Source organism: Chaetura pelagica, unplaced genomic scaffold (genome assembly GCF_000747805.2).
Source record: "Chaetura pelagica isolate M959 unplaced genomic scaffold, ChaPel_1.0 scaffold278, whole genome shotgun sequence".
Taxonomy (NCBI): domain Eukaryota; kingdom Metazoa; phylum Chordata; class Aves; order Apodiformes; family Apodidae; genus Chaetura; species Chaetura pelagica.
The window spans coordinates 777,684-797,154 of record NW_009954497.1 but is presented as its reverse complement, the minus strand read 5'-3'; the positions used below and the strand labels follow the sequence as shown (position 1 = coordinate 797,154).

At 41.4% G+C, this 19,471-nt stretch overlaps 1 protein-coding gene across 1 annotated transcript in view; it reads left to right on the top strand.

Annotated features, from left to right (window-relative positions):
• LOC104394923 (opsin-5-like) overlaps positions 1-18,720 on the top strand; it is a 31,693-nt gene extending 12,973 nt beyond the window's left edge. Inside the window, exons 3-6 of the mRNA XM_010004572.1 lie at positions 12,277-12,376; positions 14,444-14,548; positions 17,390-17,613; positions 18,280-18,720. Coding sequence (XP_010002874.1) covers positions 12,277-12,376; positions 14,444-14,548; positions 17,390-17,613; positions 18,280-18,720 — 870 coding nt within the window. The remainder of the gene's footprint in view (positions 1-12,276; positions 12,377-14,443; positions 14,549-17,389; positions 17,614-18,279) is intronic.
• Positions 18,721-19,471: the final 751 nt, after the last annotated feature.

Genomic DNA, 19,471 nt, shown 5'->3' with positions numbered 1-19,471 from the left:
TTTTCTATGGTGAGGGGTCTCAGAAATATGTCTAAACTCCAGCATCCATCATTTTGATTGTTAAGCTTGACAAAACAGAAGCTAGTGATGGGAAAGTAATTTATGGAAGTAGTGTGGCCATTTTTGGGTAGTAAATTGTGCAGAAATCATGGGAAGCTTCTGTGCATAAAAAGCTGTAAACATTTATGTGTACACATAGACAGCCAGAATGAAAGTCATTCTAAAAATGTACAATGTTCAACTGCAGTAGGGTTTTGATGGCTTGGTTTTTGATTTTTATAAGAAGTGATACATTTGTAGTCCAACCAGACCTGGGTCAAACATCTGGCATGTGATGAGCTCAGTGCCACGAAGGTAAAGCCCTTGCTTTCTGTCACAGCTTTCTGAATTCAATGTCTCTTCCTCTCCTCACTGCACTCAAGCTCCTCTGCAATTAACTGGAATGACAATTTGGACTGTTGCACACATGAACAGGGCTCTTCCCTCAGCATGGCCCATGTGTTTTCCCCAACCTTGGGGAAATGCACCTTGGGTGCATTAGAAAGGATGTGGTTAGTCGGTCAAGAGAGGTTCTCCTCCCCCTCTATTCTGCATTGGTGAGGCCGCATCTGGAGTATTGTGTCCAGTTCTGGGCCCCTCAGTTCAAAAAGGACAGGGAACTGCTTGGAAGAGTCCAGCGCAGAGCTACAAAGATGATTAAGGGAGTGGAACATCTCCCTTATGAGGAAAGGCTGAGGGAGCTGGGTCTCTTTAGCTTGGAGAAAAGGAGATTGAGGGGTGACCTCATCAATGTTTACAAGTAAGGGGTCAGTGTCAGGGAGATGGAGTTAGGCTTTTCTCAGTGATGACCAGTGATAGGACAAGGGGTAATGGATGCAAATTGGAGCATAGGAGGTTCGAGGTGAATATCTGAAAAAAATTTTTTACTGTGAGAGTGACAGAGCACTGGAACAGGCTGCCCAGGGAGGTTGTGGAGTCTCCTTCACTGGAGACATTCAAAACCCACCTGGATGCGTTCCTGTGTGATGTACTCTAGGTGACCCTGCTCTGGCAGGGGGGGTTGGACTAGATGATCTTTTGAGGTCCCTTCCAACCCCTAGGATTCTATGATTCTATGAACCTGGTTATTTTTACTGAGTCCAGAGGATGGCCTTACTTTGCTTTCTGTTGTTGTACTTTTTATTTGATCAGTCAGCTTCTGCTGTCAGGTATGCTTAGGGAAAACTTCCCAAGCTAGCCTGTCAATTCCATGAGCTCACCTCACTTAATCCACCTAACTATTTTCATTTCCTCTGACTCGGGCATCCTTCTGTGCCCTCAGGTAATATTTTTCTCAATTAAGATTCACCCATACTTGGCTGCCTCAGTTAGAGGGAGTGGGGAGAAGACAGATAGGTACTACTTCTCTTTCAAAACAGGCTAGACTGTGAAAACTCTCTGTAAGAAAAGATGCATCTCCAGCTAAAAAGACCATCTCACTGCCTACCTGCTGAATGGGACAGATGCGTGTGCTCCTAGTCTCCTCCTCCGTATTGAAGAAACACTACTGTTCTTCCCTATGCCAAACGTTATTTTTTGTCCTTGGAGGTCTAACACAGCTCCCCTCTCAGGAGTGAGGTTGCATGGTAGGGCTGTATGCAGATATTGCCCACACTGAATGTTACATGTGGATACAGTTTTCTAAGGGTGGCTTTTTGGACTCTGCTTTCACTTCCTGTTTATCCCTTCCCTGCTCTACCACCATGTCTTAGACCTGATCTGACAGAGGGAGGACAGTCAGACTCTAGTGCATTTGGGATTTTGCCTCTGGTGATGTTATCAGTAGATAAACTAGTTCACATAGTAAAGTTCAGGTCAGGAAACGTAAGTCAGTGACCAAAAGTCATCTGTTCACCCATTGACTATATTTCTAGTGAAAAGTTACCTCAGTATATCTTTTTGTCTTTCCAGTATGTTTTTTATTTGTATGTTCTGCTGAACTAGAAGTTGCACTGAAACCTGTAAATATCACTGTGTGCAAATGTTCTTACATGTAGGAAGTAGAGAAATGTTCATTATCTGCAGGTAAACACTACAGTTTCTTCTAAACCTTGTTGATCAACCAACAGGAAGTTTTTCTTGCATCTATTAAACACGTGGTGAATACAAAAGATGCAGGCTTCAGGAAGCCTCTGAATCTAGAAGTGTCATAACTTATGTGATCCCCATAGATGTATTCCAGTCATGCCAGAAACCAAGTGTGGGCTGTTGGGTGCCCTAGAATTTGAAATCCTTTGTAATCCTGGTACTTCAGTTTAAACTTCTTTCCTTTGATTCACTCTTCTGAATTTTTTGGTGGCTTTTTTTGGTTGGTTGGTTTTTTGGTTTGTTTTTTTTTGAGACCACATTTTGGTTGGTTTGGCATTAAATTTATAAATACTTAAGGAATTTATACAAAGGTCAAGAAAATTACTGCTCTTATCATGTGCTCACTCTGTTGGTATAGTCTTCTTTCAAAAATGTCACTTATTTCTGACTGTTTCTTACATAAAAGTTGTATCTTGGCTGTGCACGACAGAGCACAACTTTACTCTCTCCAGGTCCTGGTGCCATCACAGACGTGCCCACTTCCACCAACGTGCTGACTGACGCTACCATCACAGATGCACTCACCTCACTATCAGTCTAGATATTTCTGTTCCATCTGGCCAGCCAGATGGTGCCAGAGCATCCCCAGCAGATCCTGCTCTGCACAGAAACAGCCTTGGGAGGAACAAAAAAAAAAAAAAAAGTTCAGCTTTGAGGTATTAGGGAGCACCATGGTAGCCTTCCTGACAGGATTCAACCCACTCTGCCTCTGTCCCTACAGCCTGCCCTCACCATCTCACCAGCAAGGGACAGCCTAGAAGGACCTGCCTTCACCCTCTTTTGCTGAAGCTGCTTTATGTTGCACAGAATAAGAAGACATTGACAGGAGCAAGAGAGGGAGAAACTATTGTTTCACCCTGTGGTTGGCTGTACTACATAGCAGAGAGGGAGACCTGGGTTTGGATCCTGCACTGCTTAACCCTTTGGTGCTAAATACTTCCAATGGGTGTCTGACTCATGGAGGGAGTTTGTCTCTGTCTCTGGCCCCAGTATTTTTTTTTCTCCAAGGACAGTGGAGCACCCCAAATGATGAATAGTCTTGGGTTTTATGTTCCTAGGCAGGGTATGTGGATCTGAGCACCTCCAGATGGAGAAAAGTGAATCCAGCTCTCCCATGCCTCCATGGGGGAAAAGTGAGACTGGATCAGCAGTCTCTCTGCTTTTGACAGACACTTCTAAATTTTTTAAAGCTCTTGCACAGTTAAGGGAAGAATATGGCTGTGAGTGGCAAGAAATTCCAATCTTTTGTGGTCTGGAGCAAGACATTAAAATCAAAAGGGAAGTGAGATTTGCCCCTCACCTGGTTCTGTTGGCTAGTTCAGGAGCTTTTGTCACAACCACTCTAAGAGCCAAGCTCAGAACCATGACCCCCTATGCACCAAGCAAGTGACCAGAGCCTGCTAAACTGAGCACAGTGACCCTTACCCCCTTTTGTAGATTAAGCTTCCAGTCACTGCTTCTTACTAACATTTTAAAAATCCAGCATTTTTGGTGTTATTAAATGTTTAGAGGTCAGGTAATAGAATAAATAATGCCCATCTTTTGTAAAAATTGAAGTTGGGGATCTGAAAAACCCAAAGGAAAATTACAACTAGGAAATTCTGAGGTCAGTAAGATGAAAATATATAGACTCTTTTCAGAAGTGTTGAGGGGAGAAATTGTAATATTGAATACATGGTTTTATATTTTATTTATGGCATTTGATTTCTCAGATGTCTCTCCCTATACATGGGTTGTAAAATATTGCTAAATCTTTTCTGAGGAAGAAACAGAAGATTAATGCCTTCTTCTTTTAACAAAAAAAGTTCTGTGCATTGTCAGATAAATTGAAAACCCTAAAGGCATTTATATTCCTTTATAAACAGAGCAGATTTGAAAGACATTTATTTCTGCCCTTTTGTTTTAACTGGTGAAGCCAACCAATTGTTGACTTTACTAAACTGTTGTCTCTCCTGACTCAGTTTGTGATTTTATGCATTTGTGAATACCAAGGCAGCGTGTAAGTATTACCACGTGTAATGACGTTCCCTCACATTCTGGGAGATATGACTGACCAGTGGTAGTTCAGCAGTCAGTGTTACAAGGAGATAAATGCAATGTCAGATGGACAGGACCAAAATGAAACCTCACAGGCTTCCTTTCTCCTACCTTACCTGGTCTTGGGAGATTACTGAATAAAAGAACAGCAGACAGCATCACTGCTGTTCAGTGTCTGTATGATTCTTTGTCAAGCTTCTTGCAGCATAACTACCCATTCATGTTGCTCCATCATCCATTCATGGTTTCCTTCACCAAATCATCATGCTTTCACTCACTCTCAAACACCTTTTGTGTATATGTCTCTGCCTCTCATTCTCCTCAGCAGCCAACTATGTGAGTACCCTGCTCACCACAGAGCTCTTGCTCATAAAACCCAGACAAATCCACAAGCTGCTCATCTTTACCCACAGCAACATCCGCCAAGGTGGATAAAGATTTGCTCCTGCTCACCCTCCCTCCCAGTTAGCTATGGGGAGATGTAGTGATGGTTGCTGTCATTCTCCTTGACTACATCTGAGGGTACTTGAATGTTCTTCCATGTTTTTCCTCCTCTGTCTCCCTGTGGGGACTAATCTGTGCAGAGACAGTACCTGGACACAGTGGAGTCAGAAAGCACACTGCAGGGGTACCTTCATCCTTGGCACAGCTTTCTGCAGCAAGCCAATTTTGGCAGAGGTTTCCCATCCAAAGGCTGAGCTGGCTCAGCTTTGCTTGGTATAAAAAATCTTAGAATACCACTTTATATCCCAGTGTCCGAGTATGTAGCTCTAAGATTGAGGCTGGGTCAGAAGAAACTAGATAATTTTTCTTGAGTCATAATAGTGCAGGAATGTCGGCTTAGTTGAAAAATGTTTGGCTATCTACCCATAAGATGTTAAAGGCATTAAACAAAAGGTAGAAAGGGAGTGAAAAATAGTTATTGACTATCTTAGCACAGTACTATGTACTGTGCAATGTCGTATTGCTAGGATTTTACTTATGCATAGCCTGTCATACCTGACACTTCAGTAAGATGAAAATAACACAAAGTCAAATCATGGAACTGGCACTAAGAGCATTAACAGATAAAACAGGTGTTAAAGGTGCTAAAGAAAAGCTCTGTAACATTAGCTCCATATTCAGCTCACCTTGGCATACTTATTCACCATGAAAGGTATGATGTGGAGACTGATCTATAAAGCACATTAAAAAAAGAGTGCCCTTGACTTTGCCTGTTCTGTGTTACAAAAATCTTCCTCTCCTAGATAGGTTTTTCTGAAATGAAGTGTATCTCAAATATGAACACTAGAATGTATTCTTAGTCTTGTTTCCTTGCATAACAGATCTGGATACTGAAAAAAATGTTGCAGAGATATTAGTTTTTCCTATTTCTTTATTTCTGGTCCACGTTGATCCAATCTGAAAACTGTGCACACTGCAGTCAAAGAGGTAAAAGCAACTCATGTAGATATCTATGAGCTATATTTTAATGAGAAAAGTAGTTCATCTGCAGGGAAGGAGGGAAAAAATGTTTTTACATGAACAGAATCATTAGCAACACAGAAGATCATTTCAGTGTAACTAATACAACTGCAGGGAAATTATGCCAGTTTTCGTTAGCCATGAATTCTCCTTCATTTTTCTGCAAATTTTTATTTCTACAGCCGTTACGAAAATTAGGGAAGTTACATATTTGGTAGTTGAAATATTAGGAATGCTCAAACTATCTGTTTCCTTGCTTAAAAAGTTTGACATAGCCTCTCCTATGCCACCCAAGCACTGTGTCAAACCACGTGCTGCTGCCTGCCTGGAAAGGCATTCGTTGCCTGATAGAACTAGGAATTTCCAAAGCCTGAACCTTGATTTTTGCATTACCTTTTCCTTGACCTACCTGACATTTACTGAGCTTATATTACACAAATATATATATTCCTTAAAGTCAGTACACTACTAGTGTGTAGAAAGAAATTCAGGTCTTGACCTCAGTCCTGTACTGACTGAATGAATGACAAAATGACCATTGCTTGCAATAGCCTGTGTACGACAAGACATCCAGTATTTCCACAACACGGTCCCTGTGGAAAGGGGCTTTCCAGAGAGCCTTTAAGGCCAATAATAACCTGTATCTTTTACACTTCCTTCCAGATTCTCCCTGGTGTCCTCAGACTCCTTGGCAATGTGGGTGACCCTCCTGTTAAGAGCTGTGAGATCTAACTTATCACACAGATGTGACTTAAAGACCCTTACAGCCCATCCCCATTTTATGACTACAAGCATTTTCCTGGGATAAATTCATTATCTTCTCTTTCTCTGGTTATTTGGCTACAGGATCCAGAGGAGTCAAGAGTATAATTCTAAGAGGAAATCTCCTAGTAGCCATGCAGCCTTTTTCAGGCTTTCACGGATGTAGCATGTTCTTGTGTTGTGCCTTGTGCCTAGGAGCTTTATGAGCAGGAAAGTAAGTTCACTGGTAGGCATTCACCAGCAACCAGAGATGACTTTGTCATCCATATGCTATGTAAGCATATTCCTTCTTGCTGGGAAACAGCACAGGAAATTGTGCTTTGTAGAACATGGAAGGTCACTTGTAATCTCTGGGCTGCCCTGGCAGAGCCCATGTACAGTCGGTGGGACCTCTGCTTCCCTTGAGACATGTGTAAGCCTGCAGAAACATTTACCATGGCATTCTGAAAAGGCAAAGATGGTACTTTGTTACTGTGAAAATAACAGTGTGGCGTTAATCTGATGTTGGTGGATCTCAGCTACTGAAGTAGGATGACCATGAACCATAAAGCCAAGCCTTGCTGTCTGTGAAAATGTAAAGAGGAGGAAGGGAGTTTATAAGGCAGTTTTCTTCTTTTCTCTTTTGTTTATATTAATGGCGCTGCTAGAAATAAGCAAGTAGGTTCTGAATTACTATCACAGAAGTGGAGAGTTTTGGCTCAGGCCCACTGAAGAGAGCTTTATACAGTATAGCATGGATGTTCCCCGAGGGCAATGCTACGGTTTCCCATCTGGTGCTTCTTAATTTCCCTGCACAGTAAGTCACAGAAAAGCAGTGTCTATACAGCATTTAACCTGAAGATGGGAATCTATATCTGGACCATGAGATGATATGAGCTACATGCTTTGTTGCATCCTCCCCGTTCATTCTTCATGGGTGGATGGGAGAGATATTAAACCTGCTATGGTCCCACAGCATCAACCCAGAAAACCAGGTGCTTCCAAGTATGTGGAGATGGGGTACCTGAAGTCAGATTATAACCTGATGAGGCTGTGTAAGGAAATTCTGAAAGAAATTTCTCTTTGTTAAATGATGTGCATTTCATTGGGTTGTTACATTCATAACCATGCTCATTGATAGGGGCACACACTCCTATGAGAACAAATTGTGATCCTAGAGGGCTACAATTCAAAGGCTAAAGTTAGCCCAAACTAATTATATATTGAATCTCATTTGATTAACCCAGGATATAAACCTAAAATAACTACAAGCAAGTAGATTTATTCTGGAGTCCCTGACATTACTAAGGCCCAAACCTGACCTGCAGATATTAATAGCTGGCACTAAATGTGCATTTAACTGCATAGTATAATTAGTGTAGTTACATATCTGTACACATAATTGTGTAGCCTGAATACTGTATTCGTATTTTCCCTGTCTTTAAAATATATGCCATCAACAGAAAGGTTTAATCACTTGGTGAATGCGAAGTACTGAGTGTCTGTTACTGTCACTTAATGGTTTAAACTATCTAATCCTGTAGCATGTCAGTATGCATTATTTATTAATAAATGAAGTGCTATTTGTGTCAGAGACCTGTAATGGGTTGGGTTAATGTAATCACCTTTAAGAAGAACTACCCTTGAAGCCTGCTGAGACATTTTAAAAGGCAGAATGCAACCATAAGAAAGCAATGTCACATAAGCAGAAGACCTTCTGGAAACTGTGGTAAATAGGTCTCTTTTACCTCCTGTAGTAAATCTTAAAGAAACAGTTTGAGTACTTTAGGAACACTATGCTTTGGGAATTTTAAGTAGTCTCCTGGGAAGACTGATGTTGATTATGAGCTTTGGTAGTCCTTCCATTTTCTAGAAGAGCTACTGTCGTCCAGTTGACACATTATTGATATATTAGAGGGATGGCAGAATTATGTTGTCGTTGGACTTGAGTGGAATATTTTCTCATTACTACAAACTTTAAGAACTTGATAGATTTTCAAACATACTCTCTTCGAAGGTGTCTACAATTATTTTTTTTTCCCGAATGTGTATCTTAAAGACTGATTTAGGTGCTTTTTCTTCTTTTGAGGAAGATTATTGCCCATATCTATTTACAATGTGATGTTAGAACAATCTGATCCGTTTTTAAAAACTTTCTGAGACAGCTTATTGTGATCACTTTAAATGTATGCAAGGAAAATATAATCCCTATTTAAAGTTTATCTTTTTCTTTACATATTCATTGTCTCATACTTAATAGAAGAGAAAGACAGGACATTGTGGTTCTGAAGGAAAACAAATGTACCTGAGGAAATTGCCACAGATTCGGCAGTTGGCCAGATGAGGGAGCGATTCAGCCTTTCTGGCTGGTGAGGACAATGATTCAGCCCGAGTTGAAACGTAACAGCTATTTTGGGAATCTGCTTTTGCGCCATTAAACCTTGATTAATCCAATAATAAGAACAATAGGTTGTATATTACTCTGCTTTAAATGAAGACAATCCTATGAATTCAGTAGGGATGCATAAGTACTATAGGTAGTAAAAGTGGGGCACACCCAAGCTTGTAGCTAAATATTGGATAGTGCACTGGGGATTCCTGACTCTCCTTGTGTTGACGCAAAGCTTAAGAAACTACTTTGCATGCAGCAGGAGCTGTATATACTGTGGGATGTAAATAGTACAACCTAGAACATTAGCGAGATTTAAAATCAGGCCTAAGTACAAAGCAGAAATGATGCCTTCTCTTCAGTTGTGTCTGAGCTTCCAGGCAACATGAAGATAATTAACAAGTTCTATGAGTGTCTATATAGCCAAGGGAATAATATCAGTATAGTACTGAGAGAAAAGCTTATAAAACTGCTCATCTAGTCCTGTTTCTCAATGGGTAAAAAGGAAAGCTGATGGACCAAAATTACCATACAGTCAATTCTGTGTTTATGTCAGAATTCACTGTTGCCTATTAACACTGCTGCTGTTTGATCATAATTAATAATAGGAAGGATAAACTTGCATTACAAAAAAATGGAGGAAATATTGTGACTCTGGAAGGAAGAAGCTGGCTGGGGATTAGGATAAAAGAAAAAGAAAACCAAGGGATGGAAAGTATCAATTTTCCAAAGTAATTAAATGTACTATTCTAGTATTTCCTTAGCTGTCATTCCATATATATTTAAAGATGCAGAAAACTGAGAATATATATTTTTGTTACATAGATATATTAATACCTCTGCCTGTAGAAATCAGGACTTCTCTGAAGCAGTTGCTAACTACTTTGGGTTCCAAGCAGTCATGTCAGTTGCTACCTACCATCAGTGTTGTCTGTTCAGTACCAGAAAAAGTAGCACAGATCTTTTCTCCATATCCAGCAGGTGTGTGTTTGAAGGAGGTTGGCTACAGCTACAGCAAGAACCCTATTTTTCTTCTGAAGACATATGTCTAAGTGACACCAATTATTACAGAATATGCCAAGAATTGCAGAATCAATAGACTTGCTGGAAAACAACATACACATTGCTAGGCTCAAGAGCTAACTCGTCTCCTCCATGAGTTTGACGGGGACATTCCAGTTTGATGCTCCTGCTCCCAAAGCAGCATTCTGGTGTTTCAATGTTCCAGATGCCTTGGCCTCTGTATGGGCTGTTCTGCAGCATGAGAGCCACCTTGTTCACCTCCTCTGTTCATTTCATTGCAGTACTCTTGTTATCTGCAGAGCTCCCTCTCCTCCTTGGCATTTCACCCTCCCCCCTGTCCCTGAGCCTCACAGCCTGTGCCTGGCACGGGGGCACTTAGCACAGCTGCCCCCAGGAGACTACTGCCCCTTTAGCCACTTAATAGCCACATGGCCCTGGTCAAATCTCTGGTGATAGCACCCACACTAGCGGAAGCAACCAAAGTTTTGATGTGCTGAAATGGTGTTTAGAAATAGTGTGAAAATGATACACAGCTCTGACGATGGCTCAGTCCTATGATTTATTTTGGTCTAGGTAAGGCTGTGGGTTTTTTTAGCAAGGCACCACTCCAAAGAAAACATTTTGGTTTGTTCTTTCTTAACATGACAGTTTCATCTTAAATGGTGTATGAGCAAGAGTGTATTTTTAGACCCACTTTTTTCCCTTGTAAGAGTGCTCAAGGGCTGTTTGAACTAATCATTTAATATGATTGTATGTCTTTGTTCTGACATCAGGGAGGTGGAAGTGGAAGAATAATGGTCACATCTGCAGGTGATAAAACAGACACCAATGTACTTCAGAAAATCCAACCAGTTTCAGCATAGGAGGGCTAACTGATTAACACTAAGCTTATCCTACTACTTTAGTATTCAGTCTCATAGCTCTTTAGACTGAATTTCCAAGTGTTTCTTTGCAGCATTACTGAAATACTGCTTCCTTTCTAATCTAGTAACTAATGTAATTGCTTAAGCCTATGCAGCATGGTTTCTCAGTAGTCCTTGACCACATTGTCTTCTGCATTTGTGAAGCATTGTTAGAGCAAATTAAGAAGTGGCAGCTGTCGGCATCAATAAAGCAGATGAAATGCAGAGTCCATCTGCATATTCAGGTACTTTTCACCAATCTCCACAGCACAGAGTGGGGAAAATTCAGCCAAATGCAGCTTCCAGCAAGTAGCTGAGACATCCAAGGATGTCTGTTTTCTGGAGTAAACATGGTTGTGTTTATACATCAAGCATGACATGACTGTAAGTGGAGCACAGGTGGATGTAGATTGTTGCAGAAGCAAACCTTGCATGCATTAAAAATGTGATGGGTCTGTAAAAGTTGGCATTAGGAAATATATAGAGTCAATATGAGGGTGTTGGTAACAAGAAAAAATACCAGTGATGAAGCAATCCTTTCTTAACCCTTCACTCAGGTTTCATTTATACAACCTGCCATGGTCTCAGTGTTAAGCCTGGACTAAACCCCAGACTGGGCACTGGGATAAACTAAATTACCTGGGAGTTGGGCCCATTGACACAAAGGCAGAGTTTATTCTTGTGGGATAATTATGTGCCTTTCCACTGATAATTTTACCATTTGAATGCCAAGTTACAGTCCAGAGACACTTCCTTAATATTCTTGCTTCACTCGGTGTAAAGATGGCACCCCCAGAGCTCCTCTGTTCTGGCTGGGTTGGGGTACCACTGCAAGCTTTTCAAAAGGACTGCCCTGGCTCATTTCCCAGTCACACAGTTCTCCCTAGCAGATGGCTACATCCATCTCCACTACAGTCAGCAGCAGCTTCCTTCCTACACTCATAAGGGAAGCTTGCAGAGTTGTAACCACCCTGTGTCTATATGGCTGAGACACTGATGCTGGTGGGAGCCTGCACAGCCACGTGTCACTGCCCTTGTCAGCCAGAGGTGATGAGGATCAGGGCTAAATAGCAGGAATCAGTAGCACCAACATTGAGACTCCTATTGGAACAGTTTAACGTTAGATGGCTTTATTTAATTTTTTTAAAAGCTTTTCTCACTCAGCCAAGCCCATTATCTCCTACATTCTTCCCTCTTTGGCCTAAATTTACTGGGTTTAGTTTGCATGTTTGTTCTGCCTAAGTGAGGCAGCTGTGTCCAGTGCAGTTTTGCTTATTCAGGGATTTTCTTCTTTTCAGTTCAACCTTTTTATCCTTCATTTGACAAGTCATTTCAGGGAAGCATAGATGTAAGGGTGTGTTTGCTTGTTTATTTTATATACATGACAGAGCACTTATATAATTTTGGACATTTACTTGCTCACTGAACCTATAGAAGATAACTGCACCTGACAGTTTTTATTTCCCTGCTAGTTGGGTTTCTGGAAAAACTTTCAAGGGCATTCACATGAAAATGACAGGAACAATCCCTGTGGTTCTTTTCCCCCTCAGCACTTTGAAGAGAGAACACCCTGCACTGCTTTTTTTTTTTCAGGTTGATGGCTTCCTGACCCTTCTCTTTGGCCTGGCTAGCATTAATACCCTTACAGTAATCAGTGTGACTCGCTACATCAAAGGCTGCCATCCTGAGAGAGGTAAGGAATAAAGTCAGGACCAGTCCTGTCTTTATTGAATCTGGTGCAAATTTGTATTTCTTTCAGTCACAGGCTATAGGAAATATAAATTAGATGCATTAGAAAACAGAACATAACGTAGTCTTTTACATTACAAACATATTTGCATAGAGTCCTTCAGGGTTAACCCAAATAAAAGCAGAATTATTGCTAGTATGCTTTAGCCACCATGGGTTAAATTCACCCTTGTGCTAAAGATACCACGGGCCCTGCTGACTCTCTGTATTCCTCAAATGCAACTTAAATTATTCCTAAGTGATGCATCCATCATTGTTTGGATCTTACTGTAAGGAACAAATTTTGTTTTCTATGAGATGATAATTGGGATGTCTCCAGTCATTGTAAGCTTCTAGGTTCAGAAGGCTGCCCTACCTACAAATGTTTTCAGTCTTCAGGGTGTTTTTCCAGGATGTGCACACAGCAGCATCATGAGGTGCTTTAGGTAGCACTGGGAACATTCAGTCTGCAAATTTTACCTCCAGCTTTTGTAGCACTGTGCAACCTGCCATCCCCACATGCCTCTCTGGCCTCGCCTTGGTGGACAGTGTCACACCACAGGAGATGAAAGCTACCCCCATGGTGCCCAGAACCGCCCATGACTCAACTCTGCCCAGAAGGTCCCTGTCTTCCAGGTCTACAGAGCATCTTTACCACAGCCTTGCACACACACTTCTTCCTTCTCTAGCGCCCTGTTGATCTGCAACCTAGGTATCCCAAACAAATACTGTTCATTACTCTCTCCAATGATAGAAACCTTTTTATTAAACACTCTGAGGGTATTTTTCTAATTTCATTCGTTTATTCTCATGAATATGCTTTTTTTTTTTTTTTTTCATATTTTTAATCTAAGAAAATGCTTCTTTACTCTGAGGGGTAATAGCACTGGAAGAGGCTGCCCAGGGAGGTTGTAGGGTCTCCGTCCCTGGAGATATTCAAAACCCACCTGGACATCTAGGGGATCTTGCTCTAGCAGGGGGCTGGGACTAGATGATCTCCAGAGGCTGCTTCTGTTTAACATCTTTGTTGATGATTTGGGTGAGGGGATAGAGTGCACCCTCAATAAGTTTGCAGACAATACTAAGTTGGGTGGGAGTGTAGGTCTGCTCGAGGGCAAGGAGGCTCTGCAGAGGCATCTGGACGGGCTTGATCCATGGGCCAAGGCCAATGGCATGGGTTTCAATAAGGCCAAGTCTTGAGTGCTGCACTTTGGCCATATCAACCCCCAGCAGCACTACAGGCTTGGGGAGAAGTGGCTGGAGAGCTGCCCACCTAGGAGGGACCTGGAGGTGTTGATTGACAGCCATGAGCCAACAGTGTGCCCAGCTGGCCCAGAAGGTCAACAGCATCCTGGCCTGCATCAGGAATAGTGTGACCAGCAGAACCAGGGAGGTGATCCTGCCCCTGTACTCAGCCTTGGTGAGGCCACAGCTCAAGCACTGTGTGCAGTTCTGGGCACCACAGTATAGGAAGGACATCGAGGTGCTGGAGAGGGTGCAGAGAAGTGCAACAAGGCTGATTAGGGGTCTGGAGAGCAGGTTTTATGAGGAGAGGCTGAGGTAACTGGGGCTGTTCAGCCTGGAGAAGAGGAGGCTGAGGGGAGACCTCATTGCTCTCTACAGCTACCTGAGAGGACGTTGCTGTGAAGCAGGTATTGGCCTCTTCTCCCTAGTGACTAGAGGTAAGACAGGAGGAAATGGGGTCAAGCTGCAGCAGGGGAGGTTCAGATTGGAAATTAGGAAAAAATTCTTCACTGAAGGAGTTGTGAGGCATTAGAACAGGCTGCCCTGGGAGGTGGCAAAGGCACCATCCCTGGAGGTGTTAAAAAACGGGTCAACCTGGTGTTTCAGGAGATGGTTTGGTGGTCAGTGGTTGTAGGGCGGATGGTTGGACTTTATCATCTTGAAGTTCTTTTCCAATTTTGATGATTCTGTGATTCCAAACCCTACCATTCTGTGATTTTCCATAGTAGCTGTTGGTATGGGAGTCCATTTAGATTTTAGACTTTCTGACTACACCATGCCATTGCAGGTCACTGCATCAGCAACAGCAGCATGACGGTGGCTCTGGTTCTCATTTGGACAGCAGCCTTCTTCTGGTCAGCAGCTCCATTACTTGGCTGGGGAAGTTATACAGGTAACAGGTATCTTTCAGTTGTACTTACTTGGCACCTCTCCACTTAACTGAAAAAATATACTTACCTTTCTTGCTTGCTTTTTGTGATAAACCAGATCAAGTATCAATGGAACTGAGAGAATCATTCATCAAACATGACATGTGTGCAGAGTATTGTCTGCTTCAGTATCAACTATTAAGAGATTGTTTGAAAGATATCACAGGAAAGATTTGGACCAAGTACATATTAGTTATGAAAGAAGAGAGATCAGAAATATTTGGCATGATTAAGCAATGAGATAAAGGAAACTATCAAAAGACATCTTTCAAAACCTGTCAGGATTAGGAAGCTAGAAAAGAACACAAGATCCAGCAAGTTAAACTTGAAACTGTAATAAGACAAGCCAGAAAGGTTTGGTGAAACAGTTTGTTTAAAAACTAGCATAGGAGAAGAAAAAGATGTCAGAACATTTTTCAGTCCAAGAAGTTATCAAGGTGCAAGATAAGGCCATGCCAATAACAGGAGGGGGGAAAAAAAGGGAAAAAATTGAGTAGTGAACACTGCAGTAATTCAATGACCAAGGGATATTCCCATACCAAAAAATTTATTCATGGGGAAAAGTTGGAAAACTCAGAAAAAAACCCAAAACTCTAGGAATAAATGGTAATGCTACAGGAGTGCCTGCAAACAAAATCATGTGACTGCATTTGTCCAGCAGTTACCTGACTGGGTCCTGTAGGCGTCCTTGTCCTTTGAGAAGTCGTGAAGTCTATGAAGGTTTATTAAAGCACCTATGTGAACACATCCTGTTACTTATTAAATATGTAGGCTTTGAGGTATCTCTGGACCCTTGAAATAAATATGCAAGAAAAGTATCCATGTCTATGGTTGGTTAAAACTGTTATCCTTTCCAAACCAAAATGTTACCAGAATGTTAGGATCAATGGATCTTTTGTTTGAGACAAAACCAAGCTTTTCATTAGACTTTTCTAACTTTATGTCTTGTTTTTGGAGTCTGGATATGTCATACACTTGAGGGATTTGGACTCGTAATTTTCTGTGTATCTTCTGGCTATTTGTGTTTCCTTTTTACATTCATCTTATTAACTTTCCATTTATAGAAGTATTTCTGATGTCCCTTTTTGGCCTTAAGCTGGAGCCAGGGACTTCTTGCACATCACTGCTTTGTCAGGGCATCCAAGTGCCCTTATGGATCCTCTTCGTACTTTGGATTCAATTCCTTGACTGGTCTTCAAGACCACTTCTAAGAGCACTATTCCTATGTAGAATCACAGCAGTTTCAGGTTCCTGGGCTATCTGACTCTAAATGTATTTCCATTGAGGGCACCCATGGAGATGTGGAAGCCCAGGAATGGCAAGTCTGGCAGCAGAGCAGGCAGAGGGTGCCAGCAGATCACATCACATTACACTGCGCTTCCTCGGACCTCTCACTTCTACACAGCAGCTACAAGGATCCCCAGGACCCTATTGATACTTGGAAATGCCACTTTCCTGCAGAGGAAGGAAACAGCTTTGAATTGTGACTCACAGATAATCTGCAGGATTTTCTTTTTAAGTCATCTGGAGGCTGCTTTCATTTTTCAGTCTAAAGTTTTCACAAACTAGAAACCTGGAATTAAGCCAGATTTTATTATTATCCTTTTGAATCTTGAGGCATACTGATGAAAAAGGCAAAGGAGAAAAAAATTTCTATTACTGACCACATCCAGACAGCAACACCTAGAGCTTTAGGTGATAAAAATACCAAGCTCTTTTTGATGAGAATCATAAAAGAGATTTTAATCTTTTGCACCTTTAGTTCATTCTGTCTAAACCTCCTATCACCTGTGAAGAATTAAGGGTTTCTTTTTTTTCCTTCAGAATTACCACTGGATGTCAGGGAGAGAGATCTGTTGCTGAATCAGTCAGACTTCACCTATATTGTATGTCCGGGACTTGTTAATGCTTGACTTACATAATTTTGGTTCATGCTTCATTTACTTGTAATTCAATTTACTGCCAAAACTGTCAGAAAAATAATTTTTCCACTTAAAAACAAAAATCAACAATTCACAATCTATAACAAGTCACTAATGCTGTTGAACTCAAGTTTTTATCAGAACCCATTTGCAAACACATCAGAATGTCTAAATAAGTAAAATGTTATTCATAAAAGCATTTAAGTAGACACTGCACCTTATTCCCACTGCCTTTCCCTGAAGTATGTGATCAGCTTGTGTCCTTTTGTAAATCCCACTAGCTGCAGATCCTGCAAACTGCCTGACTTAATTTTTAAGAGCCTGCAGCTCCTCTCTAGTTGCAGCACTGTATGCTCTCACTAAGGTAGAAAATTTATTGCCTTTTTGTTTCTCCTAAAAACCCCTCAATTATTTTTATTTCCTGATTTGCTATATAAGTAGTGACTTTTTACATTTGTCACACTGTCACTTTCCAACAGCTAGTTATGCTGTTGCAGATCTCATTTTAGGAAGTTAGTACATAGAAGCTTGACAAGTAAGAGTAGATAACACTCAAGAATCTCAAACCAACTGAATTATTACAATTATTTTTCTAATGAAGTATCACAGTTTCCTACTCTGAAAAACAGTTTGTGCATTATGGACTTACACTGGAAATCTAAACTTGACAGAATGGTGATATGCTTTGAAAAGTTACAGTCTAGCTGATCTTGAAAAATGTTTATGTAGGAATTTATGCCATGGTTTATTAAATCATAAATATCAAACCATTCTTTAGTGCTTAAAAGAAGAAAAATGCAGCACTTGAACTAGTAGTAATTCAAAAGCAGGTAAATGTTCTAATGTTCTAAAAATGCTAACCAACTTATTTCTGCTTTTCAGATCGCATGTATGGCACGTGTGAAATAGACTGGGCAAAAGCAAACTTCTCTACAATCTACAAGTCCTACATTGTCTCCATTTTTATCTGCTGCTTTTTCCTACCTGTCACAGTTATGGTCTTCTCCTATGTGTCTATTATCAACACTGTCAAGCTAAGCCATACATTAACAGGACTAGGTGATCCCACAGACAGGCAGAGAAGAATGGAGCGGGATGTCACCAGAGTGAGTCTGAGTTTCATTTTGGGAGGGATTTATCTCAATGAAATCTGCCTTTCCAAAAACTGGTTTTCACTAGAACAGAAGACAAAAAAAAACAAACAATCAGTTGCATTTCATTCTATAATTTCTGGAGACTGAGTCTGAACTCAGTGAAGAAGACAAGGTTTGTTTAAAACTCCTACCCCATCAGCTGGCTCATGTTGGTGCTACATCACAGGTGAATAACAATCCAAATATAAGTGGAGTGGGTTATACAGCACACAAACAAAATTTTGGTTTGGCATGTGCTCCTTTCTTTCAGAAGTTACATTACTTCTGAGTACACACTGTAACAGAAATTACAGTGGAGCTTTCAATTCACTTACCATTGCCTTGTCTATCCAAAACCATCTGAATTTGTATAAACATACAGAGGACTGTAGCTATTTCCATTCCATTAGGTGAAGCACTGCTCAAGCACACCACCATGCCAAAATTAGATATAGAACTTCTATATCTGCCTGGCTTTATCAAAGCAAACCTTTTGCTTGCCTGTATACCATGAGCCCTACCCTCAGGACAATCTGAATGTTTTCCTTCCAGACAAGTGTTCAACATACTATTCCCAGTGTATTGCTTCCCTGATGTAGTCTTCCAGAATAGATTTGAAACTATTCTTTTATCTTTCAGGTTTCTGTTGTCATTTGCACTGCCTTCATTATTGCCTGGTCACCATATGCTGTCATCTCTATATGGTCTGCCTATGGCCACCCTGTGCCCAACCTCACCAGCATCCTTGCCAGTTTGTTTGCTAAGTCTGCCAGCTTCTACAATCCCATTATCTACTTTGGAATGAGCTCCAAGTTTCGGAGGGACATTTTCATCTTGTTCCATTGTGCCAAGGAAGTCAAGGACCCTGTGAAGCTCAAACGTTTCAAAAACCTCAAGCAAAAACAGCAAGAGCCCTATCAGAAAGAAGAGAAGTGTGCAGCTGTAATGCACCCTGCACCCAGCCCTGATTCTGGGGTGGGAAGTCCCACCAATACCCCACCTCCACCAAACAGAGAAGTGTATTTTGGTGTTCTTGATACACCATCCAATAACCCTGACGTTGAATGTGATAGACTGTAAGATTCCTGGCCACTTGCTGCATGCACCCACTTTGTGTTCAGGAAGACCCTCTTCAGATCAGCGCTTGAGGGATTTCCTGATTCCCAGTCCATCTCTTTCTTGCTATAGCCCTGATGACTATACAACTCAAGCAAGTCAGATGGTAAAGTGGTATTTTCCTTCTATGTAGGTACAAAACACTACAAAGCACGTTACAATGTGGGCAGCACACCCAGCGCCAGAAACATTCAATTTTCACATTCACGAAGGGAAAAGATGACTGACTTTTGAAGAGGAGGCATTAGCTAGCAAAAATAACTCGTGTTCACATCCAGATTTGATTAATTAGGAGATTATATTTCCAAATACAGTTCTTTTGCTCTTCAATAGCCCCAGCCATAGAGAATTGTTTCAGCTCTGTGGTTCTGCCCATCCTGGCTGTGGGAGAAGGGCCTTGCTGAGAATGTGGTGCAGCTGCCGCAGGTCCACAGCTGCAAACTGGTGGGCAAAGCCCCACCATGGGGCTCCCAGAAATGCAGGGCAGTGTGTCTGATTGCCTGTGCCTGACTCTGTCAGTGGCTGTGCAAGTGCTCGAAATTGTAGGTCTTGGTATTTTCGGGTCACTGTTGTCTGAACAGTGGCTTTGTACTTTTCTTCATTAGCCTGCAGAATTATTTCTACCTTCCCTGACCTTCCTGGGGAGCAGGGCCTGGCTGTAGCATTCAGAATCAGGAAAGCTGGCCTTTAATTTTACTGATCTGTCTACAAGCTC